Source organism: Colossoma macropomum, unplaced genomic scaffold, assembly GCF_904425465.1.
Source record: "Colossoma macropomum unplaced genomic scaffold, Colossoma_macropomum, whole genome shotgun sequence".
In the NCBI taxonomy this organism is placed as follows: domain Eukaryota; kingdom Metazoa; phylum Chordata; class Actinopteri; order Characiformes; family Serrasalmidae; genus Colossoma; species Colossoma macropomum.
The window spans coordinates 12,912,938-12,937,992 of record NW_023494798.1 but is presented as its reverse complement, the minus strand read 5'-3'; the positions used below and the strand labels follow the sequence as shown (position 1 = coordinate 12,937,992).

General features: G+C 39.7%; 3 protein-coding genes across 7 annotated transcripts; 1 reads left to right on the top strand and 2 right to left on the bottom strand.

Annotated features, from left to right (window-relative positions):
• Positions 1 to 413: 413 nt before the first annotated feature.
• On the bottom strand, positions 414 to 8,158 carry kif23 (kinesin family member 23). Of its 3 annotated transcripts, XM_036585006.1 has the most exons (24): positions 8,064 to 8,158; positions 7,201 to 7,267; positions 6,939 to 7,067; positions 6,622 to 6,727; positions 6,398 to 6,534; positions 6,205 to 6,317; positions 5,927 to 6,097; positions 5,617 to 5,661; positions 5,214 to 5,326; positions 5,003 to 5,124; positions 4,781 to 4,883; positions 4,606 to 4,685; positions 4,398 to 4,517; positions 4,139 to 4,298; positions 3,856 to 4,017; positions 3,608 to 3,774; positions 3,354 to 3,527; positions 2,522 to 2,715; positions 1,981 to 2,269; positions 1,283 to 1,516; positions 1,104 to 1,192; positions 916 to 994; positions 637 to 707; positions 414 to 530 (listed from the first exon to the last, which is right to left on the bottom strand). In XM_036585006.1, the coding sequence occupies exons 1-24, from the start codon at positions 8,075 to 8,077 to the stop codon at positions 515 to 517; spliced, it is 2,955 nt and encodes a 984-aa protein (XP_036440899.1). In that variant the 5' UTR covers positions 8,078 to 8,158; the 3' UTR covers positions 414 to 514. The 3 variants fall into 3 exon arrangements, with proteins under 3 accessions (XP_036440899.1, XP_036440897.1, XP_036440898.1); XM_036585004.1 differs by lacking the exon at positions 1,981 to 2,269 and having other exon boundaries at positions 2,527 to 2,715; XM_036585005.1 differs by lacking the exons at positions 1,981 to 2,269; positions 5,617 to 5,661 and having other exon boundaries at positions 2,527 to 2,715.
• A 669-nt stretch (positions 8,159 to 8,827) lies between these two features.
• Positions 8,828 to 17,654, bottom strand: paqr5a (progestin and adipoQ receptor family member Va). The gene is made up of 8 exons (XM_036585417.1): positions 17,461 to 17,654; positions 14,384 to 14,582; positions 13,919 to 14,046; positions 12,236 to 12,438; positions 11,978 to 12,104; positions 11,249 to 11,345; positions 9,652 to 9,796; positions 8,828 to 9,540 (listed from the first exon to the last, which is right to left on the bottom strand). Exons 2-8 carry the CDS (start codon positions 14,435 to 14,437, stop codon positions 9,302 to 9,304), a joined length of 993 nt encoding a protein of 330 aa, XP_036441310.1. The 5' UTR covers positions 14,438 to 14,582; positions 17,461 to 17,654; the 3' UTR covers positions 8,828 to 9,301.
• Positions 17,655 to 19,312: 1,658 nt separating this feature from the next.
• On the top strand, positions 19,313 to 25,033 carry ddb2 (damage-specific DNA binding protein 2). 3 transcript variants are annotated; one of them, XM_036584898.1, is made up of 11 exons: positions 19,313 to 19,438; positions 19,593 to 19,743; positions 19,874 to 19,995; positions 20,317 to 20,508; positions 22,676 to 22,842; positions 23,271 to 23,370; positions 23,492 to 23,669; positions 23,776 to 23,921; positions 24,081 to 24,236; positions 24,433 to 24,478; positions 24,592 to 25,033. In XM_036584898.1, exons 2-11 carry the CDS (start codon positions 19,611 to 19,613, stop codon positions 24,843 to 24,845), a joined length of 1,494 nt encoding a protein of 497 aa, XP_036440791.1. In that variant the 5' UTR covers positions 19,313 to 19,438; positions 19,593 to 19,610; the 3' UTR covers positions 24,846 to 25,033. The 3 variants fall into 3 exon arrangements, with proteins under 3 accessions (XP_036440791.1, XP_036440793.1, XP_036440792.1); XM_036584900.1 differs by lacking the exon at positions 22,676 to 22,842 and adding an exon at positions 21,199 to 21,344; XM_036584899.1 differs by having other exon boundaries at positions 19,314 to 19,381; positions 19,488 to 19,743.
• Positions 25,034 to 25,055: the final 22 nt, after the last annotated feature.

Below are 25,055 nucleotides of genomic sequence, written 5' to 3'. Positions count from 1 at the left end.
TTATTAACAGTTTGTGTTTCGTGTACGCTGTGGTGTTCAGTTTTGTTCTGACAGTCTGCATCAATCACACAAGTGAGAACAGTGTTTTTCTAGTAAGACTACATTCAGGATTACACTCTGAAATGGGGCTCTTATTCCTACAGCACAATCGTGCCTGGCAAATGCTTTCGATTACCCTACTTCACTGAAAGCATAAGATACTAAACAAAGAAAAAGATACCAAAGAAAAGCATTACATAAAGAGACAGCAGGGGAATAAAACATTCACCATAACTTTTATCTCAATCACCCCAAAATCATGATTACACTACGCCTGAATTTTTGATGGTAACACTAATGTAGAAGCATAACAAAACCACTTTGGTGAACGTATATACAGGCTTATACATATAAAACGTATTTTATATAAAAAGCATTCTTAAAAAAGTTAAATAGTGTAAGGTATTGCACACAGTGATGAGGGGATTTCAAGAGGAAAGGACTCTTGACTGTGACAGCAATGCAATGGCAGCTCTTAGGGCTTTCTGCGTCTGGAAGACAAAATTCAAACATCTGAATTACAACAAACTCCAAATACTCCTTTGCTGGTGAGACTGAAGGCAAAGGGGAAATGAATACGTTTAGAAAAGAACATACTTTGGATATCCATGGTGCTGATAACCAGGTCCCAGGTTTGAGCCAGCCCTCATCTCCACGGCCACGGAGCACTAAATAAATCAAAAACAAGGACGCAGCTTGAGTAATCTGTGCTCACATCAAAATATCCAGTAATAAAATCCATGAAAAAGCACAACTGCAACAAGCAAGTCTTCTGAGTTAATCCTGACAAGTTGCACATCATAGTCACTCCTGTGTATAAAAAGTCTATACATATATATAACAGGACCAGAGATGATCAAATGCAACAATCCTCACCCTGGTCTCCACATCAGTCCAGTCCCCATCTCTATGCTCCTCTTGGTTAGGGCCAGTTTCTGATGATCTCCTCTTACGGCTTTTAGAAAAACAGGCATTGACAGTAGCTTGTTTTAACGTCAACCTTGTCAAGCACAGTAAAATAATTTGATCTACAGTACATAAATACACAACTCAATTTTATTCACCTCGGGGCAACAGGGTTTTCTTGTTTCAGCGTTTCAATATCAGTGAACTGAACTGCTTGTCCCCCACCTCTAGTTTTGAACACTTCACCCTGAAAAACAAACATTTTATTAGCCAAGGACCAGCAATGATCAGATCACTGTATGCTTGTTAACCCAGATTAGACATCCAGAGAGGCCACCTTAATGAGTTTGGTCTGAATCTCTCCATCCGAGGCCACTTCCTGGTGTGTCAGCATGTACTTGTCACACTTGGACAGAGCTTTCTCGCTGGGAGCGGTCACCTTGATGGCGTTGGGAACGGTGGGCTGCATGACCGTGTCAAGCTCCACATTTGTGGGCGGTTTATGATCCACCCACCTCTCAGCACCAGCAGAGTGCGAGCGCCTGTGCAGAGGCCTAACTGGTGGTCCAGTCTGTACAACCAAAACACACGCACTGTCAGGAGACTGGGATTAGTATTAGGTATTAGTGAGTTAGTAGGACTATTCTATTAAAAGCAATGCCTATGCCAAGCGGTTGATAAAGGGCAGACGAGGAGCATTAGTAATTTATCGCAAGCTCAAATGTATTTTTTTCCAGTCAGTAATGCCCTTCTAACATCCCATGTATGCTGCTTTTCAAGGTACCAAAAACAAGGCACATGAGATCACATAGGTCATTTATTAGTCTCCATTTATTTGTCTGAAGTGTGAAACAGAACATAAATGACATGAGAGTTAAAAAATTAGCAGCAAATCAGTCTCTTATCATTTTAATACAGACATCTAGAAGTGCAGCCATCAAGCAACACATTTAGGAACTATGTTATTTAAGTACTAACTATGTTAGCAGCGTCATTACAACTCTACCTACAGCTACAGCGAGATACGCCACTGACCCTGTAACCATTCTCCTCTAGGTCTACATCCCCTGGCTGGACAGGCACCTCACAGTCTCTGGTCCAGCACTTGCCTCTCCTCCTGCTAAGACCCTGAGCTCTGCTCCTACTTTGGGGAGGGGAGGGGCTGCCCTGTCTACCAGCCTGTGGCACTCGTTGCTCCCACTCAGAAATGCAGGAGGCCACAGATACACTGTTGGTACTGGGGGAAAGGGGAGCTGGCCTGACTGCCTGGGGGGGAATGTATACAGGGGTCTGGCAGGAGTGGGGTGGCTGGAGAGCAGTGTAGAGAACCGTAAGCAATATCCAGTTAGTGCACATGGTACGCACACACGCACACGCACAAAACACATTTACAGAAAGGGGGTTAAAAACAACACGCATGAGAATCAGAACTCATCCAAAAATGTTATGTACAAGGATTAATTACACAAATAAAATCATGCAAGAGCAAAAATCAATGTTTGGAAATGGCAAGACCAGAATATATTAAATGAAGAAGGCTTGAGCTGTAGCAACTTTGAAAGGCAAGTCAGGGAGACGTACAGGTATGGGCGAGGGAGAAGCTGATCTCTTAGCAGGTACTCGGTCCTTCTCTCTGGAAGGCCGCTGGGGTTTCTCTGGCCGGCTGTCCGTCTTACTCTCTGTCACGATGGCTTTGAGCTGCTTCAGCTTCTCATCCTTCACCCATAGCTTGTTTTGCATCTCCAGCTCCTTGGCATTTACACGCCTCTCCTACATATTAACACACAGTCAACTTCAAGTCCATTGACATATAGACAGTACAAAACAATGCTGAGGGTTGGAGACCAACATCCCTGCACAGGCCAAAAAAACCCTCAGAAAACAGGAACATAGCATAGAAATGCACATTTGTAAGTATGCTCATAATTCCTCACTATCTCCAGATTACTGAACATGCCTGGTTGCTGTAGGATCTAACGCACATACGGACAAAATCTATGTTAAGTAAATTAATCAAAGAATTAACAGAAGTTTGGAAGAGTATATAAAAAAAGTACATTCTTAGATACCTTTACCTACACTTTAAAAAGGAAATAGAATTATCAACGTCTTTCTAAAGTTGTTTGATTTTGTTGTCCTATTGCATCTCAGAACAGAAAAGCTTTCTTGTACAGGTCTACTGCCATACACAGCATGACCCCATCCCACATTTTACTGGGTGACTAAAGCAGCATCTATGCTAAATCCATAAATATGGGCACCGCTCTCCACCTGCTAAAAAAAGGCCACTTCTACATAAAATGACTCTTTAAAACAATCATTACAACAATAATTCATCAGCTTTACTATCACAGGTATCTATAACCACATCAGTACAAACACCAAGTTACACAGATATGATTACTCACACACTCCTTCTGCCACCTGAGCTTTTCATCAGTGACCATGCCTTGCAGGCGTGCCTCCATCCGTTTCTTCTCTGAGAGTTCACGGTGCAGCCTCTGCTCCCTGCTCTCCAACTCGTGCTGAAGAGCACGCTTGTCCTCCTCATAGATGTTGGTGGTTTTCTGCAGGATGTCAATCTAAACAGATATGAAACAACATTGAGCCACACACCCTGACTGATCATGATGGCATTGATGGTTCAAGTTCCCAAGATTACCTTGTATTCCAGCATCTTGGATTTCTTCTCCAGACGATCAATTTCATTTTTCTGGTTCTGTATCATTTTATCCTTCTCCCCCAGTTTGCCTCGCTGCTCATGAATAAAGTTCTCTTTGGACATAAGTTTACCATCCAGTTCTTGAAGCATAGACTTTAGCATGTTAGCTGCAACAAGAAGAGAATCAAGAGCCTGTAGTTACATTATCAGTAAATGGCAAAGGCAAACTGCTAGGAGAAAAATCATACCAGCTTTGTTGTACTCTTCAGTCAACATCTGGCGGACCTTAAGCCTCTTCTCCAAGCACTCAATGACCCTAGGAAATGTGTGGTCATCGGCAGGGTCAGAGATCTCACAGGGAGGTAGCGGAGGCAAGCTTTGCAGCAGCTGGCTTAGGGCTGAGGGAGGCTCTGAACAAAAAAACCACACACAAACATCCAACAAATTGGATTAAGGGCTGGCTCTTAACTGCTACTGTATAGCTTGCTTCAGAGTATCAAGTGCCATTGTGGGCGTATGGATAAGTAATACCTCCATCTACTGGGCCACCACGTTCCTCTAGCCGACGAGACAGCTCCTCTTTGAAGGCCTGGTTCCTCTGTCTGCGGCCTGCAGCAAACCCACAAATGGGCCGGTCGACAGGCCGGGCCACCTCCACCTCCTGAGTCATCTCGGCAAACCGCATTACCAGCTACCAAACACACAACATGCTTACAGAAGCGCAGCATTTGAAGCCACAGAATATTGTACACCCAATTCTACAATGCATAACACAGGCACTTGGTCTTACCATAGTTTCTTCGTAATCATCTGCCTTAGGATTGACACAGACCACCATTCTGACTTTGCCTTCTCCATCAAAATAGTTTTTGAACAAGTGAGTCACTTTAGAGTCTCTGTATGGGACCATCTGAAAAGAAAGCCTGACTCTTACAACTTATCAACTGATGTGGTAAACCAAACACACAAAACAGAAGGGTGGGGGGTGTCACACATACCTTATTAGTGCCACACATCTGATTCTCTCTCAAAACTTCAATACAAGTGCGGAGTGTCATCAGAGACTGATTGATGTTGCCTGTAGGGAGATACACAAAATGAATAATCCATTTTGTATTAAACGTAAGGCCCAAGAACGAATGAACAAACAAACCCTACAAAAATATGGCTCACCTGCTTCTCGAAGGCGGCTGCCCTCTGCACGTGTTCTGCTTGTGCGTTCGCTGCCAGCCAGATCCACCAGACACAGCTGGCTCACATTCACCTGGTTCTTGTCCTGTAACAACATTAAGCAAAGGCGTCCTAAATCTGCAAAGGTGTCCTAAATCCACAAAAGTACTGTATTCTCTACATGGACCTTTCACTGTAAGCTAACTCTGCAGTGTGGTTACTTACCTGAAGAACATTGTCTCCATCTGCATCCAACGGTGCTTGAGCCAGTTTGATGATAAAAACACTGTGAGATCTGCTGGACTCCCGATTCAACTGTGTGTTTGCAATCCTGCGCTTCTTCTGACCTAGTGTTCATAGTTGATAATGTCAACAAAAATATACTGAAACCTACAGGACATTTTGCTGTAAAAGTTAGAGATATATTTTAACTCACCCCTCCAAAAGACTTCAAATGCTTCCTCAGTTGACTTAACTTCAACTTCAGTGCACCCAGCTACATACATGTTGTGGTTTTGGTCTTCGCGCAAAATTTTAGATTGCGGTGGTCTAAAAGAAGAATCTCTATTAGAATATATCAACATTTCTGTGATGAGAAAACAAAGATAAAAGGGCAGCTTGCCAGCCATTCTGCAAAGGGTGATTATCAGCCACTACAGCAGAAGCACAGGAAAAACAAACAGACGAAGCTGCACAGCATTCTCTACAAGCCCAGCATTCTACAAAAACACAGGTAAACCTTAGACAACATTGCACAGGACAAAGACACAGCTAAAGGACAGGAAATGCTGCTTAAAAGACCACAGTCTATCTGTAGGAGTTATCCACTGGTCACGTACATGAACTCAGTGTTGTTTCGCAGAGGTGTCCCTGCACCATTCCACCTAGCAAAGGAACAGAAACATTTTGTCTGAAGCTACTCTATAACAAAATCTATCAATGTCAAGAGAGACTGAGTGTTACATATGACCAAACATATGCTCACTATGATCTGTTTATCTTAAATAAAATTAAATTCTGCCTGCCTTTGTCCAAAAAATAAATAAATAAATAAATTCTGTGCACACAAATGAAAGCAGACAGAGCATAAACATCATACAAAATCATAAGACAGCTTGTACTAATACAGTGGCTATCTGTTGGGCTTACTTTGGCTTTATTGGGTCAAATGGAGCCTCCTCCAGGAGATCATAGATGTAGTTATTGTATATCTCAATGTAAGAGACAAACACACTGTAGCTGCTGTCCTCATCTATTGCATCAGCCTTACAAGAGTCCTCTGGGCTAATCATGTCAGCAAACTCAGGGTCTACTTTCTGCCTGTGAAACAAAATCAAAACATACATATTAGTTATGATGGACAACTAATCAATACATGGTCCAAGCACACATACAGTATATTGCACAACAACAGATCTTTCGCGTACCTCGAGGATGGAGTCTTTGGTACAGATTGCTGACTGTCTCGCTTCTGTCGCTCCAAAAGAGCATCCACTTGATTTTGGACTTCCATGCCATTCTTATCATCAGGTTTGAAAACCTGCAGAATTTGGAAGAGGGAATTAATATGAGAATATCCATTAAAATTTACCAAACCGATCACACTAAAAGTTTTCTTACAAATCTCTTGGCCTGGAAAGGACCAATACTGTTGAAGATCATGCCTAGTGAGCGAGGCAGGAGGCCACCTTGGCCTGGGGAACCAGTCATTGTGAAGGTTTTTCCACTCCCAGTGACACCATAGGTGAACAGAAGACCTAATTCAAAGAGAACAAACGTTTAAAGCACTTGATAATCTATGATCAATCACATTACATTCAGTTGCAAGCAAATGATTCCTTTACCATTTTTACAGTGAATAAGGTCTTCCACAAGAGGTTTTGCGACTTCCTCAAACAATTCCCTTTGTGTTGTTTTAATTCCAAAAACTTTTTTGAAGGAATACTGAGTCTGCAAGGCAATAATAAAGATTACAACAAACGGTCACACTCAACTCTGCCCAAATTTGAAAATTTGATTTTGTGTAGAGAACATTGTCAGAATAAAATAACAATAAATCAATCTATAAGGAACACAAAACACAATGCATTCTAAAATTACTCCTTAAAAACATCAACATTTTTAGTCATGCTGGGCAAACACAGAAAGAGAACTGGCTAACCTCTTTGAATTCACCATTCCTGTTGGCTTTGAGACCATCAGGGGCGTGAAGCTGGATGGTAGTACTGCTTATGACCTCAACACAGCATTCTTCATCCTCTGCACCTAGTGGACGCACACGGCAGTACACCTGTCCAAAAAAACAGCCGTTTTACCTCTAACGAAAAACCTACAGGCACACTGTACAGCTCTATTCTCAGCAATGTGACAGCGCCATAAGACGGTTCATGATGATTATGCCTTGAAAAAGTTAAGGTACAAACCCCAACTGGATCTTTCTGGTTGTTCGATGGCTTTTTAGGAGCTGGTCGGCGCGGGGTCTTGCCCTTCCTGAAATAAAAATGGCATTTGGGTAAATGAAAAATAAGACTAGACTAGAACCAAGAGGACGAACATACTAGTGAGTATTACGTTAACACTAGGTTAGCTAACCAAACGAAGCCTCCTCCAGCTAAAACAAACAAAGAATATAACTAGCCGACACGTATTATTTATATTGTACCAAAGTAACGACTGATGCGGCTAAAACCGTTCACTTCAATAAACCTGTTTTAGAATTAAATAACCTAGCTAGCTAGCTAAACTAACGCTAACTAGTTAACTAATAAATTGGTCTGTTACATAGATGTATTAAGTACGATATAAATATCAAAGCAATGTTTAGCTAATAACTTAAATAGTGAATGAGTCAAAGTGAGTTTAGTCAGTAGTCAGCAATAATCCACGAACTGACCAACTAGCTGGTTGTCTGTTAGCAAGCTATAATTAGCTGGCTACCGGTTAGACGTTTAAATAAACAATGTATTTTCAAAACAGGCTACAGAATGGAACTCCTACAAATCCCACAAGCTGCTAACTTATAGACAGAAAACATAGCTAGCGATAAATTATAACTAGCGTTTGCTCTAATGTCATGTTTTACGCCACTAGTAGTTATTCTATCTTATCTATCTTATAACTGCCTGGAGACACAACACGGATGACGAAGTTCAGTTAGCTCGCTAGTCTGGTTTGCTGCTTCTGTGAGAGATTAACGATCCTCACAGACGATAAAAACGGAAGACACAGACATTTCTCAAATCAAAACGTAGCGTTTTACAGAAATAAATGGATCATGGTTACTCACGTCGGCCTGATCATCTTGAGGTGTTTTTATTTGACTTTAATCGACTCGGTCCGCTCGCTCCGCTCTCCTCGCCAATTCGAAGTTCGAATCTTCCCTCCGCCTCGCGACAAAAAACGGATTTTTCAAATCCCACCAATCAGAGCGCAGCACAGGCGGCTGACACTACAGGAAGTCCCGCCTGACGCTGCTTACGTAAAGTCCCCTCCGCTGAGACAGGCTGCGTCCCAATAATTCAATAGTTCCTTTGCTATTCTCTTTTCTCGCTCTTTCTCTTTTTGTAGCTCCTGGTCTCACTAAATATATAGTCATATCTGAGCAGCGTGTGGACTCACATGCTTACCAGGTCAGGAAGCATCAAAGGAAGAGGACCGGAAAGGAAGTTTCATTAGACTTTTTGTTTTCTTGGTCCAGGCGAAATCTCCAATAGTTCCCAAATCTATTTACAGTGCACTGCAGGTCATGAAAGCTTACACGACCAAATAGTGCACTGTATTATTAAAAAGGTAATTTTTGGTTTGAGCCACAGAATGAAAGAACAAAGTGCACGATTTTGGTGTAAAAGTAATTCTTTCGTGACATATGTAGTGCACTATGTAGGGAGAATTAAGTCATTTGTACTTCAGCCCCATGTAACACGATTGATTAAATGAATAAGTACATAATAACATGTTTAATTATTTAAATTATTAGAAACCTACTGTTTGAAAAGAATTTTCTTCTCACTGTACAAATCAAATGTCTATCCAAAATTAGGACACCAGAAAAAAAATCAGATTAGTTTATTGAAATTTATTTACAACTGCAAAATTATAAAAATAATGGAACAAAACGAGCATTTACACAACACCACAAAACAATTAAATAAAACATTTATTAGTTATTAATTTATCAGTGTAGGCAAGTGACATCTTTGTCTTCAGAGTGAGGTTAAACACAAAATGTTACAGATAAAATACATCGCCAGTTTCATAAGGCACACATTGTGACTAAGGCCTATAAAAAGCCTCTGGGTGCAGTACAGTATGAATCCTCCTTTCAGCATCTGTCTTCATTAGGCTGCTTTTTGTCACAAAAAGTAAAATGCCCTGATGAACAGATTCATAAAGAGAATTAGTATAGCTAATGCAGTGCAGTTTAAAATATGTTTCACTCACATGATTCCTTTATCATAGTTTCTCCTGGCTTCGAATAAAACACTTTGCTTGCTTCTGTACGTCAGAAGCTGCACTAAAACGTGACTATTTCAAATCATGGTCCTTCTGGGTCCTAGTGGAGGGAAGTGCCCAACAGAAGATGTAGATTATACATAGACTGGAAGCTGCACAAAACAACGCTGCACCCACTGTGTTGGTAAAGGTAATCGGCTGTGAATGAGCCTGAAGCCACCGCTTCCGTGAGGTCATGTCTAGCTCAATTGCAGTCAGCTGGAAATATGTGCCAATGATAGCAAACACATGAAAGAGCTGGTGGCTGTGCCCTGTGGAGAATGGAGAAAAACACCGTAAATTAATGGACAACACCTGCTGCTGTGTGCATTCACTGAATGTTAAGGTTCTCAAATTCAGACGTCTTGAATTGTGTAGCACACCAATGTAGTCAAAACTGCCAGGTGCAAGACGTTCAGGTAAATGTGTGGCAAAGAGGAAACCAGTGAGGAGGGCCAGTGCAGTGTGCTGGTAGTGGACAGCAGTAGCTTCATTGACTGTGCAACCCTCACCAGCACACACAAAAATCTGCAGGAACAGAAAAGCCAGTCACAATGTGCTCAAACAATGAACAGTTCTAAAACTGAGGACTTCAATGAGGACTGCAGACAGTGAATGGACAAGGTCTCAAGGTTGTCTGGGGTCAATATCAATGTCCTATTAAAGTATCAAAAGTATCAAATATTGACTTTTCTCCGTTCAAGCTTTTGATCAACCCAGTTTCAAAAAAGTTGGGACACTTTGCAAAATGTACATAAAATAGAATGTAATGAATTGCAAATCATTTAAAACCCTTTATTTAATTTAAAAGTAGTACAAAGGCAGCATATCAATTGTTGACGGTAAAAAAGTGTTTTGTTTTGGAAAATATATGTCCATTTTAAAACTCATGTCAGCAACACGATTCAAAGAAGTTGGGACAGGAGCATGTTTACAACTGTGTGGCATCATCTTTTCATTTAACAACACTGAGAAACCTTATTCTTGTATTGTTGAACTATTTGGCTCAGTCTTTATTTCTGAAAGACTGAGCCTCTCTGGGATGCTCTTTTTATACCCAAACATGTTAATGACCTGTTGCCAAGTAATCTAATTAGTTGTGAGATGTTCCACCAGGTGTCTTATTTTAGCATTACTTAGCTCTATCAGTCTTTTGTTGCCCCTGTTCCAACTTTGTTGAAAAGTGTTGCTGGCATCAAATATTTCAAAAAACAAGAAAATTTCAGTTGCAAAAAACAGAGTTGCAACACTTGATATATTGTCTTTGTACTATTTTCAATTAAATATAGGATTTAAATGATTTGCACATCGCTGCATTCTGTTTTTATTTACATTTTGCATGGTGTTCCAACTTTTCTGGACACAAGGCTGAATAATTTGAAATCGAAATTTAAATATACATTATCATTTACTGTCTTTTACAGAAACTACTATCAATTATGAAAACTATGTATTTGGGTGTATCCTAGTAAAATGCTCTCTTAATCTCAAAGGACTTTTTTCCCTCAAGTCACTTAGAAATTCTAGGGCACGGCTGCCCGAAGTGTGGCCAAAGTTGGCCCATGAGGACACCAGTAATTTACCATATTTTTATACTACAGTTACGTAAGATGATTTTGAGGCAAAGATTACAAGGAATCTCAAACTTTCTCTTTTAAATGGTATGATATGATGAAGCGCTCAATATGACCAGGTACGTGAAACAATACAACAAAAATGTCAACTTTGATTGCAGGTTGACTTCATAAAATATCAAAAATCAAATCAAATCTAGACCTCAGAATCTAAACTGACATCAAATCTTAAAATATATGTATCGCTACACTTCTAATGTACATGTATGTCTGATGATTGCTGGAGCTTGTGGTGCAAGATAAATTTCAGTGACAATAGATTATAAAGTATTATCTTTATTATTAGATATGTTGGTAAGACAATAATTTTTTGGCATGACTTGTGAGGAGCAGCAAGTCAACTCACCCTATAGAACAAAGGAATGTTGTCAAAGAGATATGGATATGTAAAAGCCACAATACGTAGACTCTTGCCTAGCTTTGCACTCGATTTCACAGTAGACCTAAGAAAAGAACATTGTAAATATTACATGGATTTGATACAGATAATCCAGTGAATTTGCCATTTATTTGTGTATAATTGTACTGAAGAAAAGGTAAAGAATAAAGGATGTACAGTTAAGGAGAATTTGAGGGAAGAGGTGAGTGTTGCAATGATTTTAAAGCAATATCCAAAAAACCCCAAAGCATTAATCACAGAAATGCTAAAAGAAAAATAAAACTGACTCTATAATACTTTACCAAATGGAAAGTCTAATGCCAAATCAAGTTTAATGTTGAACTTAAGTTTATCTGATGAAATGTTTATCTGAGGGTTGAAACTGATTATATCTACAAAGAGGCCATCATGTCATTACAAAAGGTGACCAACGGTGCATTTCAAGGAAATTATGTAAACTTCACAATAACCAGTATGAGTATACCATAAGCAATAAAATGAATATAATAGTTTTTTTTTCAGAAATGCAACAGTCAGAATCATCACACTGAATTATTCTGATCTCACTTGTTTACTCTTTCAAACCTTCAAGAAGTTAAAGTTGTCAAAAACAGAAAGCAAAGGTACAGCTGACTGAAAAGTCTTAAAAAGATACTGAACAATTTCCTTCATAATATTTTACATCATCCGTCCTACCTTGAGTAACAGGCCAGTCCAGTGCAGATGATAGCGTTAAGTGTGGCAGTGGGAACGTAGTATTTATGGAAAGTGCTGTTGACCCATTTCTCAGGAAATGCATAGGAGGAGTAGATGATGGCAGAACCTTGTCATTCACAAACACACAATAAATAATACATTTAGACCAAATGTGTGTCCTGTCTATCAATGTAAATATTTATACTGAATATTCAATGTAAAAAAAAAGGCTCATTTGTAATGAATTCACCCCCTAACCTAAGCTGTAAAAGCTGAGCGCTCCATAGTCAAAGAAGAAGCAGATGTGTCTGGCACGCTCGGACATAGTGCTGAAGGTGTGGGCACAGCTGGAGGCCAGTGGGTACAAACAGCATGACATCAGGAAGGTCAGCAGAGGCCAACAATATGAGTCCCACCACTCCTCCTCTACTAGCACCATCAGCAGCTTCCATAAGAAGAACCTAGCACACCAGGCAAAATTGAGGTACATATTTTGTCACTTTTTACAAACATCAGCTGATAATGTGATTAGGGAAAATGCTCTCTATGTTACTAGATTTGCCCACAGCAAGAGCATATACACCGATTAGCCAAAAACATTATGACCCTCACCAATGAGGCAAATAACAGTGATTATCTTGTAACGACAGCACATGTCAAAGTCTGAGATACATTAGAGAGTAAGCAAACAGTCGGTTCCTGTTGTCATTGTGTTGGATGTGGGAGAAATGGGTGAGCATGAAGACTTGAGTGACTTTGACAAAGGTCAAATCATTATGGCCAGATGACTGAGTTGGGGCATCTCCAAAACAGCAAAGCTTGTGGGGTGCTCAGACCAGCAGTGGCGAGTACCTACTGACAGCGGTTCAGGGAAGAACAAACCACAAACAGACAGGGTGTTGGCTGCCCAAGGCTCATCAATATGTAGGGCGACAAATGCTATCCCGTCTGGTCAGATCTGACAGAAGGACTACTGTGGCACAAGTCAGAGAAATTTCAATGATGGTGATAGGAGGAGCACACAGTGCAGCAAATCCTTCTGTGTATGGGGCTGAGTAGCCACAGACCAATCAGAGTGCCCATGCTAACCCCTGCCCAATGCTGAAAGCACCTACAAAGGGCAAAAGAGACCTTGGAGCAATGGAAGAAGATCACCTGGTCCAATAAGTCCCATTTTCTTTTACATCACATGGATAACTGGGTATGTGCTCACTTTTTACCTGGAGAAGTGAGGGCACCAGGATGTGCTGTGGGTGGAGGGAGTGTGATGCTCTGGGCAATGTTTTGCTGGGTCCCTGGGTCCAGCATTCATGTGGATGTCAATTTAACACGTCACCTACCTAAACATTATTGTGGAGCAGGTATACCCCTTCATGGCTAATGCATTCACCGATGGCAGTGGCCTCTTTCATCAGGATAGTGCGCTCGGCCACACTGCACACACTGTGTGGGGAATGGCTTGAGAAATATGATGAACACTTAAAAGTTTTGCCCTGGCCTCCAAATTCACCAGATCCCAATCCAATCAAGCATCTGTGGGATGTGCTGAAAAAACGAGTCTGATCTGCGGCAGCTCCACCTCGCAACTTACAGTATCTGCTGCTAACATCTTGGTGCCAGATAAAATGGGGCACCTTCAGAGGTCTTGTAGTATCTATGCCTCGGTGAATTGGAGCAGTTTTGGCAGCATGCAGAGGACCAGCACATTAGGCAGGTAGTCATAATGTTTTGGCATCGATTTATGTCTTCATGAGTACAGACAATGCAGGTGCAAACTACCCAGAAGAGCAGTTTACAATGTCAGTTAAGCAAATTCTTAATTATTACTAATTATTACTTTTTTATATAGTTTTTAAATTCTTATCATTATTAATGATAAGCTTCTCCACTGGCTGTTTTAAAGTAGCTCTCTTTGTGGGAAACAAGGTGCTCTAGTCATACCATGCAGGCAAAAAGTGGGTCCAAATGTTCAGAGTTTCATTTGTTAGCTGGAAGAGGCTAAGAACACAGTCTTTAGCTGAGCTGTATGGGCACCGATACCCTGATACAATCCCATCTTCATGGAAGACCTGCGTAGAAAATTCTTTTATTAATTTCAGAGATACCCAAATTCAAGATAGCTATAAATAAATAAAGCAACACTGTTTATGATACTCAGCAATTAATAGTATTTGTGGCAACTGTTACTCTCACAGAATGAAAACTAGACAAAAATACTCACACTAAAAATCTAGGGGCTTACTGATATTACTCATTTAAACAGATAATAATAATAATAACAATAAACAGGACAAAAGAAGTGATCAGCTATTAGACCTTATTGCTCAGATGAAAAGCCGCACCAACATATCGCTGCATTAGTGGTAGAATACATCACTGTGAATCATCTGAAAGTACAGTACTTACTTTCGGAACTTGGTTGATGGTTAAGACTCGAGGCAGTTTGATAAGGCTCAGCATGATGATAAAAGACAGCAGATGTCAAGACAGACACTCAAAGCTGAGAGAATCTGCCATCTTCTGAGCTCCAGCGTCCTCTTTTCTTTTTACTTCTTTTCCCTGGACCTCTGAATGCACTCCCCCACGTCCCCCTGAGCAGGTGCACCTACAGGGACAAAACAGGAGAGGACAGAAGGTTCTGGATAATGAGACTCAGGTGAGTCCTTAACTGACCCTTAAACTTATACACACCCACCCAATGTGAGCTTGAGGTAAGAAAAAAAATGTAATTATTGCCAAATTATTTGAGTCAAGACACTCTTTTCTGGATGGCTTTTACTACATTGTCAGGAAGAAAACGAAAAAAATAGCAGATCCTTAAAGAGAGACAACAATGCTTTATGACGCGCTGTGGGCTAGGACTAAAGCAGATGTAAACACGCCCTTGTGAAACCAGTGAGTGTTAATGTTAAACCTAATCTTACTGCCTCTGCCCTACATTTTAAAAGAAACTTTTTTGATTTGACACACAGACACAAGAAAACAAACTTTATTGCACACACTAAAATGGTAGATGTTACATAAATCCCTTTACTATTTGAATTGTCTTATAATAATTAACAGAGCTAACAGTTTACTTTTCAAACTCTTCATCTTCACACATGGGTACCTCAAACCTACATCATCTCCTTACTCCATAAAACACTACATAATCAGTTAAACTTCTATCCTTTTCATTTCCATTCAAAGTATAACAATTGCTACATGGAAAGTACCGCATTGACCTCAAGCTCACGAATGTAAGTTGATTATTAACTTGCACACAGTGGCACAGTTGAAGACAAATATATTGTCCTTTCACTTAATACAACCACTCTCTTCAGTTATACATTACGATGGTTGTCTGCAGCTCAGTCAGCTAAGACTTTCACTGAGGATTACCTAAGAAAGTTAAACATTTATGTGAGAGGCTACTCCAGCAATTTCAGTCAAAGTTTTCTGCATGTTGAGAAAAAGACTCGTTTAGTTTAAATATGTATGTCAAAATGTTTTCAGTTAAATAGGTAAGTGAATAATAAATTACATGGTAAAACAAATTTTAAAGGTCTAAACTTTTGCAAGCTAAGCATAATGACTCTTTAAAGGGGAATTCCATTAATTTTTCAAAATTCCATCTTCAAGATATAAACAGTCATTCAGAGTGTTTTGATGTGAAACGGTGCACTGTAGAGAAACTTACAACTCAGATTTCTTTACAGTGGTGGTGATAGAAACCAGGGGTTGCAATGTTTACAACTCAAATATTTAGTTATTATTCAAAACAAGTAAACTTACACATTTCTTTTGAGTTTTCATATGTGATGTTGATAATGGTAAAACTGTGGTAAATCTAAAAAACAAACAAAAAAAAACAGTTCTATTTGGGGACTATTTTTCCTTACAACACCCCCTGCATGTACCTCTCCACCATGAATTAATTTAAAAAAAGATTTAAGGCCAAGATCTTCTCAAAACTACTGCAAAACAATGTCTCAGGTAGAGGTAGGCAATATGACAATATTTTATCATTATCGTGATTCATTTTGTTATCATGATGCACGATAAGCTCTCCTTAGCATAAGAACGTTTGCCAACTGCATGTCTCATTACAAAGAGAGCATAATTAGTCCTGTTTAACTGGAATTAGTGCAGCACAGCATATTAAACCCTAAATAAACATCTCTGCATTTAGAGTTTTTGATAGCAGTTTTTAAAAGTAGCACTACTAGTGCATTGTGACTGTGCACCAAAATATTGTGATACATACTGTATATCATAAAAAATATCTAGAAGTATTGTGATATGATATTTTTGTTATATTGTCCACCCCTAGTGTCAGACATCAGGCATTCATTTCATGTAACAAGCTTTCTGTGAGGGAGCTTCTAGAGGCATGAAATTTTCAGATGTCTGATTCCTAACAGCAGCGCAGGGATCAATTCAGTCTCTGTAAGTTTCTCTAGAACAAAGCATTTCACATCAAACCACGTTGAATGACTTTGCTTACACCTTAACAATTTAAATATGAAGAAATTTTGAAAGGTGAATCGGTGGAATTCCCTTTTAACTTTGTGGAGATTTTGACACATTCTTGAAATGAAACCAGTTAAACATAGGCTAGAGAGAAAGTCTATCCACTAATATGTAAAAAGAAATACCCCCATGTTTGGTTAAAACTAGCATGAGCTTTGTTTCCCACTGAGCATGAAAAATGAACCTAACGCTCAACACTATACAAACTAACGTAATAGACTCTGAATTTACTTTAAATGTTTGGCTTGACTTAATTACAACCTTGTTAAGGCAACATGGAAGGAACACTCTGACCATGAAATGGAAAATGAAGTAACTTAAAACCAGAAACATCGTAAATGATTTCTAAACAAGTTCTAATTCTAAATCTTTATTCTAAGATTCACCTCTGTGCTCGTTTTGTATCCACATGTTATTTTACAGCCCATTTCATCTGCCCTTGTGCCTTGAGTGTTGAGGTCTACAGGGACATCATTCAGCCTATTTACTCTTACTCTCTTCTTTGAACCTGCAACTGCTGCCAGAGCTAGTGTTGTTTTTAGGCTTTAAAGCCTAAGCTTTGATGAAGGAAACTGAAGTAACTTATCATTTTTGTTGAGAATTTGTGTGAAGTTGTAACCTCCATTTACTCAGTCTTTCTTTAATATGTTAATCTCAAGAGCTAACCTGGGATAATCTCTTATGTTACATTTATGTAAGGTAAACTGGCAGCTTGAACAGGAAAGTCGCCCGAAAGTAAAAGTTTGTCAAGAACAGACAGTTTAATGCTAAATAACTTTCCTATCTGGATGGCCTGCCTCCAGAGAAAGGAGTTTCCAAAGCGCTCCTTCGCATTGAACTGCTGTCTGAACTACAAAATAAAAGCTGCCTCTCAACCTTGAAGCTGTTTGCAACCAACATTAAAGTGTTTTTTTCTTGTCCGAACTGTAAGGTACAGCTACCCTTCAGCAAATATGACGAGCTGAACTTACTGGAGAACCCGAAGTATGTCCAGTCTTAGCGGTGTCGTGTTAAAGGAGTACGATTTCTCCCATGACTCGCCCTGGCGATGCATGAGAAGCGAGCAGCTTTAGAGGAAAAACATGCCTTTCTTTGTTTTCGTTGTCAGCTGTGGGTCCCAGGGCGAATCTGATTGGTTAACGCGCTCATCTTTGGCGCGCCGTGTCTGAGATCACTGTGGACTTTATCTGTGCGGTATCCAGATTTCCGACCACCCGTTTTCAGACATGCCCCGCCCCCCTGCGCTACGACTGGCCAGTAGTTCACACTAGTGCACGGTCCACAGCGTCCAGACACACATACTTCCATACTGTGTATACTGTATTAAAAAGTGTGGTATACTGTTTATTATGGCCGTGGCATATGCGGTTTTGGACGCAGCCGCAGTGTAAACTACTAGCCAATCCGAGCGCAGGAGGGCGTGGATTTCCGAAATACGGGCTGGAAAGAAAACATGAGAAAAAGTAGCAAATAGTTTGACAACCTTATTTAATCCTCTTCTCACGCATGTAGTCTTACTAACTAGTCTACAGATAAGTGAATTTCAGTATTTGTGAAACATTGATTGCAGACTGCTGAGTACAAATGTTGATTGAACCAGACGAGCTGCCCAACCTTAGTACATAAAAATAATCTCATTAGAACCAAAATGTTTAGTGAAAAAAAGCTGAATCGAATGTGGCACATTTATTTTTGATCACATAGAGAAGATCAAATATCAGCATAGTAAAACTAAAACATGTTTTATATACAGGACATTTATAGTAGGCTTACATTTCTCAGTGTGAGCTTACAAAACCACCCTAAATATCAGCTACCAAAGAGATGATTGAAATAATATAGGAGCGACTTCTGTGTCTCAGTAATCCAAAAACACTTATGATGAACAAACTTATGTTTATAGAGTGAAAACAGTCTTCAGGGTGAATCTGGAGAAATATCTGTCCAATTGCCATCTGAGTTGTACCACACTTATACAATAATATAGACATTCATACCTGAGGTCTACCACACTTGTACAGTAACATAGTATTTCATGAGTTCTACCACACTAATACAGTAATATAGACATCCATACCTGAGTTCTACCACGCTTATACAGTAATATAGACATCCATACCTGAGTTCTACCATGCTTATACAGTAATATAGACACCCATACCTGAGTTCTACCACACTTATACAGTAATACAGACACCAATGGGTTCTACCACACTTATACAGTAACACAGTATTTCATGAGTTCTACCACACTTTTACAGTAAAATAGATATCCATATCTGAGTTCTACCACACTTATACAGTAACAGACATCCATACCTGAGTCCTACCACACTTATAGAGTACAACAAACATCCATGCAGAAAGGTTTCTGGTTGAGGGGAGGAGCTTAAACAGGTGATGATCCTAGTGTAAAAATGACAATCACGTGGAGACATCATCTTGTGGGACTATGATTTGTTGAACAAGACAACATTTATACAAGGGGTGAGAGAGATGTCTTACCACTCACAACAGTTTTGGTAAAACGACTGGACGTGTTTGCAAAATCAAAACATATCATGTTTGCAAAATCTTTTACATAAAGAATGTTTCAAAAACAATGTTCATTACTTATACAGTAATATAGACATCCACACCTTTTATTTAAAACTTTTTTGATATACTGTAATATCTGTATTATTCTATATTTAAATAAAAAGCAACAGAAAGAGAAAAAAGGACCACTGGTGGCTGTATAATATCAGACTTTCGACATTACCGCCATCTAGTGTTGGTAATATGCAACATACATATGTGTTACAAAACATTCTGCCTCTTACGTCACGCCCACTCACGTGTGAGCCACTGCATGCTCTTCATAGGGGCTCAAGTAAATAGAAGAAAGAAAAGGTGCAAATTTATGTAAATACCCCGTTTATAACATTCTCCATCGCGGACACCTGCAAGGTAAGAAATAAGCATTAAGTGAGCTGCTAACTCATTTCACTGTAACTAGCACGTCGTGCGGTCTGGGCTGTGGGTGAAGTTGAAGCTGGTGTGTGTCAAGGCCTGCTGAGACCCTTAATGAGAGAAGAGTGCTCGGTTTATCGACGTGTTTCAGAAAGAAACTTGATGTAAGATGGCGAGAGGGAAGCCGAAAGAGGAGCAGAAAATCCCCCGCGGTGCCAGAAAACGCCAGAACGAAGACTGTTCGGAGTCTCTGTCTAAGAAGCTGAAGGCGAAGAAAGATGGAAAGACGTTAGCAAAAACAGGTGTGGAAAGTTTAGAGGTCACACTGTCGTCTTAATTCCATTTAGCCTTCATGTTTTTAAGTAGTCTTGTTACGGGAGTTTGTGAAGTGTAAAGCTGCTTGGAGTAATTTGGAGTAATGTTTCTGTGCAGAGACCTACATTCAGGCAAGTGTAAAGTGGACTGGAGGGCTGAAGAAATGTACCCAAATAAGCATACCTCACTACATCTACAAGAGCTCATTAGGACAGAGCATCCACTCTCATCTACGACAGGTAACCACACATAAAACCACTGGACAGTGTGCTTCACAGGGCTGCATGAAATTTCTATGCCTACATATATCTTTATCTATCTATCTATCTATCTATCTATCGATCTGTCTATCTATATATCTATTTATCTATATATAGATGAAACACATGTAGCTTCAAGTTATGAGCTAATGACCAGTGGACAATGGTTCATTTTTCCTGCAGAAATAGGAAATATGTACAGAAAAAGTGAATGAGACAACAATCTTTTTTGCCATTGGGTATGAGCCCAGCTGTATTATTGAATTTTCTCATGTGTTATATTCACTCTCATCTCTCAAGTGCCTCCAAGAGCCTTTTATACGCTCGCTGGACTCCTACAGACTGCACCGCACAGCGAGCCCATTTGACCGGAGGGTCACGTGTTTGGAGTGGCACCCCAGCCATCCCAGCACTCTGGCAGTGGGCTCCAAGGGTGGAGACATCATCCTGTGGGACTATGATGTGTTGAACAAGACAACATTTATACAAGGGGTGAGAGAGATGTCTTACCACTCACAACAGTTTTGGTAAAATGACTGGATGTGTTTGCAAAATCAAAACGTATCATGTTTGCAAAGTCTTTTACATAAAGAATGTTTCAAAAACAATGTTCATTTTGCTAATAATAAACGTGAAATGTAATGTAGCCACATGTTTGCATCATGCAAATGAGGTCATGCAAATCTGTGGCTACTACCTTTGATTCTGTGTTAGCCACAGTATAAGATGAGCTGTTCCTTTAAGCAAATGACCAGCACAACATCCAGCGGTGACGAGTTCAGATTAAATAGCAATTTAAAAAGTGATATCTCTAAAATATCATAATAAAACTAGTGGTATGTTTGACCTTAAAGAGGCATTCTGGCCAAAACTAGCATATAAATACATACATACATACATACATACATACATTCATACAGCCAACCCTCAGTATGCTTGTAGTGTTTCAAAAGTTCCTCCCACCGTCAGCAGACGTGTTCAGAAGGGGGTTTTCCTAATCTCTAAATCGGAAAATATGACTCTCGAGATAGCTGCTGCATGGCTATAATGTAGCAGTAAGCATGTTGAGGCAAGTCAGCATGTTTACAATATATGTATGTAGTTATGAATAATTTTTTTCATTTTGGCTCAAGTGTCCTTTCAAAAGAGTCAAACTTTTAATCCTTTCTGTTTTCTGTCTAGATGGGTGCAGGAGACTCAGTAACAGGCATGAAGTTTAACCAATTCAATACCAATCAGCTGTTCACCTCATCAGTCGGAGGTACCACCACCCTATGGGATTTCAATGGATCGATGATCCGAGTCTTTGCTCAGACAGACTCATGGGAGTAAGCCAGTTTCTTTATTAGCATTATGGCTGCTCACCTTTTTTCAGACGTTTAAGTAATACAAACAACTGGCAAACAAACAGTTAAAGGGCCTAAATCTTGGGAAGCCAAGTGTTCCTAGTTTTTCAAAATGTTTTTATTTAAATAAAAGCGTGTCGTGTTATGTATAAACACTGTTGAAGATTTGAAATGTACCACTCATTCCCCAGTCTGCACAGTCCATATAAGGAAACTAAGCTGCAAAAACAGCTCATTATGAATTCTTTTTTTAGTGATGTCACAAAGACAACACATTTACATACATATGTCTGTTCAGCTTACAGAAGTTTATCTCTGCCAATTAATGCAGAAATTCTGAGAAATGTTTCAGCCTGGACTGTTTTAAACGAGGCACAACAGAAGACAGCCAGTCAGAACAGAGGCCATTTACATACATCAGCCTTAAAGTAACACAAACAACCTGTTTAGTCCTAAGAGATGAAGAGAGTTTAGAAGATGGTCATGTAAAAATGAATTATGACACACAAACAAGTGGAAAAATAAAAATGCAAAAAATGTTAGATATGGGCCCTTTAACTGATCAGCCATTTGGTCTCTATGCAATATAGTTGAAGTTGTGTTAGTACAATTAGCAACATTAACTTGCACACATGACACCTCATCTCCTCAACTCGTAAGACTGACCCCTTAAAGAAACATATATTACAGAAGTGGTGTGCAAAAACCACAATTTTTTTTTCTTTCATTTTTTTACAATTTGTTTTCCATAAACCACATGTGCTTATTCACATGTGACATTTCTGTGAGGCACATGGCCATGGTCTTCTTCCCACTGGCCCATAAAAAGGTGGCAGAAAATTTCCACTTAGGCATTTTTTGCCAAAAATACCGGAACTGTGTGTTTTTGTTTGTTTGTTTGTTTTTTTTTTATTAAATAAACTGTAATAAAGTTTTGATGCTTCTAGATTCTGTTGGCAAATTGGGTGGATCTCTTCTGATTGGTATGGAGTTGGTTGACTGCTGTCTGGTTGGTGTAGAAGTCTGATATTCAGTCTCAAGTTACGTGATTGTTAGTAGTTACTCGTTTGTCACTTGATAGTTCGCGTTTTCATGTCAACGCAAAATTCTAAGCTTATTCTTATACGCAGAATGTCTAAAATATCAAAATTAAAATAATAATCCATGTGGATTTAAGGAAATACACTTTGATGTTAATGGCACTCAGCTGGATTTTGAAATAATTACTGAAAGAACAGTCTGGAACAGCTGAACAGCTCTGTCAATAGAGACTGGAGGCCGAGCTATTTTATGTTGTGTTTATCTGCTCGTAGAAGGGAGCTGGTGACTTTATTGGGGGGATGAAGTACTGCCCCACAGATGTATCCAAAGTCTACGTGGCCTCTGGTGATGGCACTGTAACTTTACAGAGCTTTGAAGGTCTCCCAAGCGAGACACTGTCTCGAACCCCAGACTGCAGTCATGAGCACCACAGTCTTTGGTGAGGACTTTACTCGCTGTGTTTTGTTTGGGGGCATCTTGTGTTTGTACGATGTAGGAGTAAGTACACTGTGTCTTGAGGACTGTTCTTGTAAATTCTGTCTCTGTTAGTCATCAAGTATTTTGACTGGCCATTACATATTCTACCATAACACTGCAAGGTCCAGAATAACATCTCGAAAGAAAAGTATTCTCATGTCAGACATACTTCAGGTACTTGGTTTTTTGCTGTTTTCCTACCAGAAATGAACTGATAACATATAGTTTGACTGTTTGCATGCCTTAGCCACTTAAAACGCACTTGATGGGGCTCATTTATAGTACATGTAACAAATTTTCTTTTGCTTTTCCTGTTATGATATCCATGTAAAACATGCATTCAAATCTGTCAAATTTGTAGAGCTTTCAAATCTCTGACCTTTTCTACAGTTACTGGTACTGCTGCGTGGATGTGTCAGTGAGTCGCCAGATGCTTGTCACCGGGGACAATGGAGGAAGACTGCATCTGCTTGGACTTGATGGAAAAGAGGTAAGTAATAAGCATGTGTAAGCACATATTTAAAACTCACTCTTGAATGTCAGAGCAGGGACACGTTTTGAATGTTCCTCAGATTGTCCTTATAATGTATGTTCTTCCCTACACAATGTAGATTTTCAGTGAGAAGCTGCACAAGGGCAAAGTGACCCATGCAGAATTCAACGTGCGCTGTGACTGGCTGATGGCGACAGCATCTGTAGACAGCACTGTCAAGCTGTGGGACCTCAGGAACATTAAGGACAAAAGCAGCTTCTTGCATGAAATGGTACACGAGAAACCAGTTAATTCTGGTAGGTGGACATCTGCCCAAGCATTTATTTAAGAAAATTAATGAATGCCCTGTAGCTTTTATGTACATCACGTCATATTCTCCTCTTTTCAATTGTCTTAACATAGCCTATTTCAACCCCACGGATAGCACCAAGCTTCTCACCACTGACCAAATGAATGAAATCAGGATATATTCTTCTTGTGATTGGTCCAAGCCAGCTCAGGTTATTGTACATCCGCACCGGCAATTCCAGCACCTGACACCAATCAAGGTAGGAACCCAGCAGCATCAGCTGCTTGTACTTTTATCTTTTTCCTTTCTGTCAGGTTGTTCTATGAAGTTACCAGTTGGGTTGGTGGTTTTGCTGGCACAGTTCACTTTTAAACTGGCAGGATCCATGAGGATAGTTTTGATGTCCTTTTTACTTTAGGCAACCTGGCATCCCATATATGACCTGATCGTGGCTGGCCGCTATCCAGATGACCGTGTCTTTCCTGATGATGAGAGAACTATTGATGTCTTTGATGCTAACACTGGCAGACTTGTTCACCAGCTGAGAGACCCCAATACCCATGGTATTGTATCTGTAAGTGTCCTTTTACTTTTTCTCCAGTAAAATTGTTATAAAATAGCTGTGGGCTCATGGTTCTCAAATCTAATCTCATATCCATACTTGCACCACTACGTCACCCCAATTCACAGAGCCAAAAATAACCATTTCCACATAACATAATGTTTATTATTGTGATCAAATCAAATTTCTGTACTGTCTTATATTTTAGCTCAACAAATTCAGCCCAGTAGGGGATGTGTTGGCATCTGGAATGGGTAAGTGATCAATTTCACTCCTGTAATTATTGAATCTACTGGAACATCAGGATGAGTTCACATTAATTCAAGTGTGCACTTCCCTTCTGAGAAGACTTGACTTTCATTTGCAGGCTATAATATTTTGATATGGAGGCGAGATGATACAGTGAGCCATATGCCTGGAAGACAGAGTGAGAAAGATACAGAGGCTGGAGGGAGAGCAGGAAGCTCCAGAGCGCAACGAGGCAATCCACTGCGGCCCCGCAGTGAAAGAAGAGGAACTGCAGAAAGTACCAAGCTAAAGAAAAAACTGGAATCAACCGAGACCAAGTCAAGGACCAAAAGCAAGACTCAATGTAAAACGCAAAAAAACAAGAAGCCATAGATGGCCACAGCTACTGTATTAACAATGATCATTTTACTGTAAAGCAGTGTTACAAATCTTATACGGCAACATTTGTTTTGTACGTGAAAAAAAAGTTTTCCAAGTTTAACATTTTGTTCCTGTTCATATTAAACATTGTACATTTTACACTTTGAATATAATAAACTTTGTACTTTTTTACATGAAAAGAGACCTGGAATCATTTTCTTT

Coding starts and splice junctions, on each gene's coding strand:
- kif23 (XM_036585006.1), bottom strand. Junction 4,518..4,605: donor AGATGTGTGGCACTAATAAG/GTATGTGTGACA, acceptor CTTTCTTTTCAG/ATGGTCCCATACAGAGACTC. Junction 995..1,103: donor GAAAACCCTGTTGCCCCGAG/GTGAATAAAATT, acceptor TTTTTCTAAAAG/CCGTAAGAGGAGATCATCAG.
- paqr5a (XM_036585417.1), bottom strand. CDS start 14,437: ATGCTGAGCCTTATCAAACTGCCTCGAGTCTTAACCATCAACCAAGTT. Junction 12,439..13,918: donor ACCCACTTTTTGCCTGCATG/GTATGACTAGAG, acceptor CTGGTGTGCTAG/GTTCTTCTTATGGAAGCTGC. Junction 11,346..11,977: donor GGACTGGCCTGTTACTCAAG/GTAGGACGGATG, acceptor TTCTTTTCTTAG/GTCTACTGTGAAATCGAGTG.
- ddb2 (XM_036584898.1), top strand. CDS start 19,611: ATGGCGAGAGGGAAGCCGAAAGAGGAGCAGAAAATCCCCCGCGGTGCC. Junction 19,996..20,316: donor TCCACTCTCATCTACGACAG/GTAACCACACAT, acceptor TCATCTCTCAAG/TGCCTCCAAGAGCCTTTTAT. Junction 23,670..23,775: donor CGAGAAACCAGTTAATTCTG/GTAGGTGGACAT, acceptor GTCTTAACATAG/CCTATTTCAACCCCACGGAT.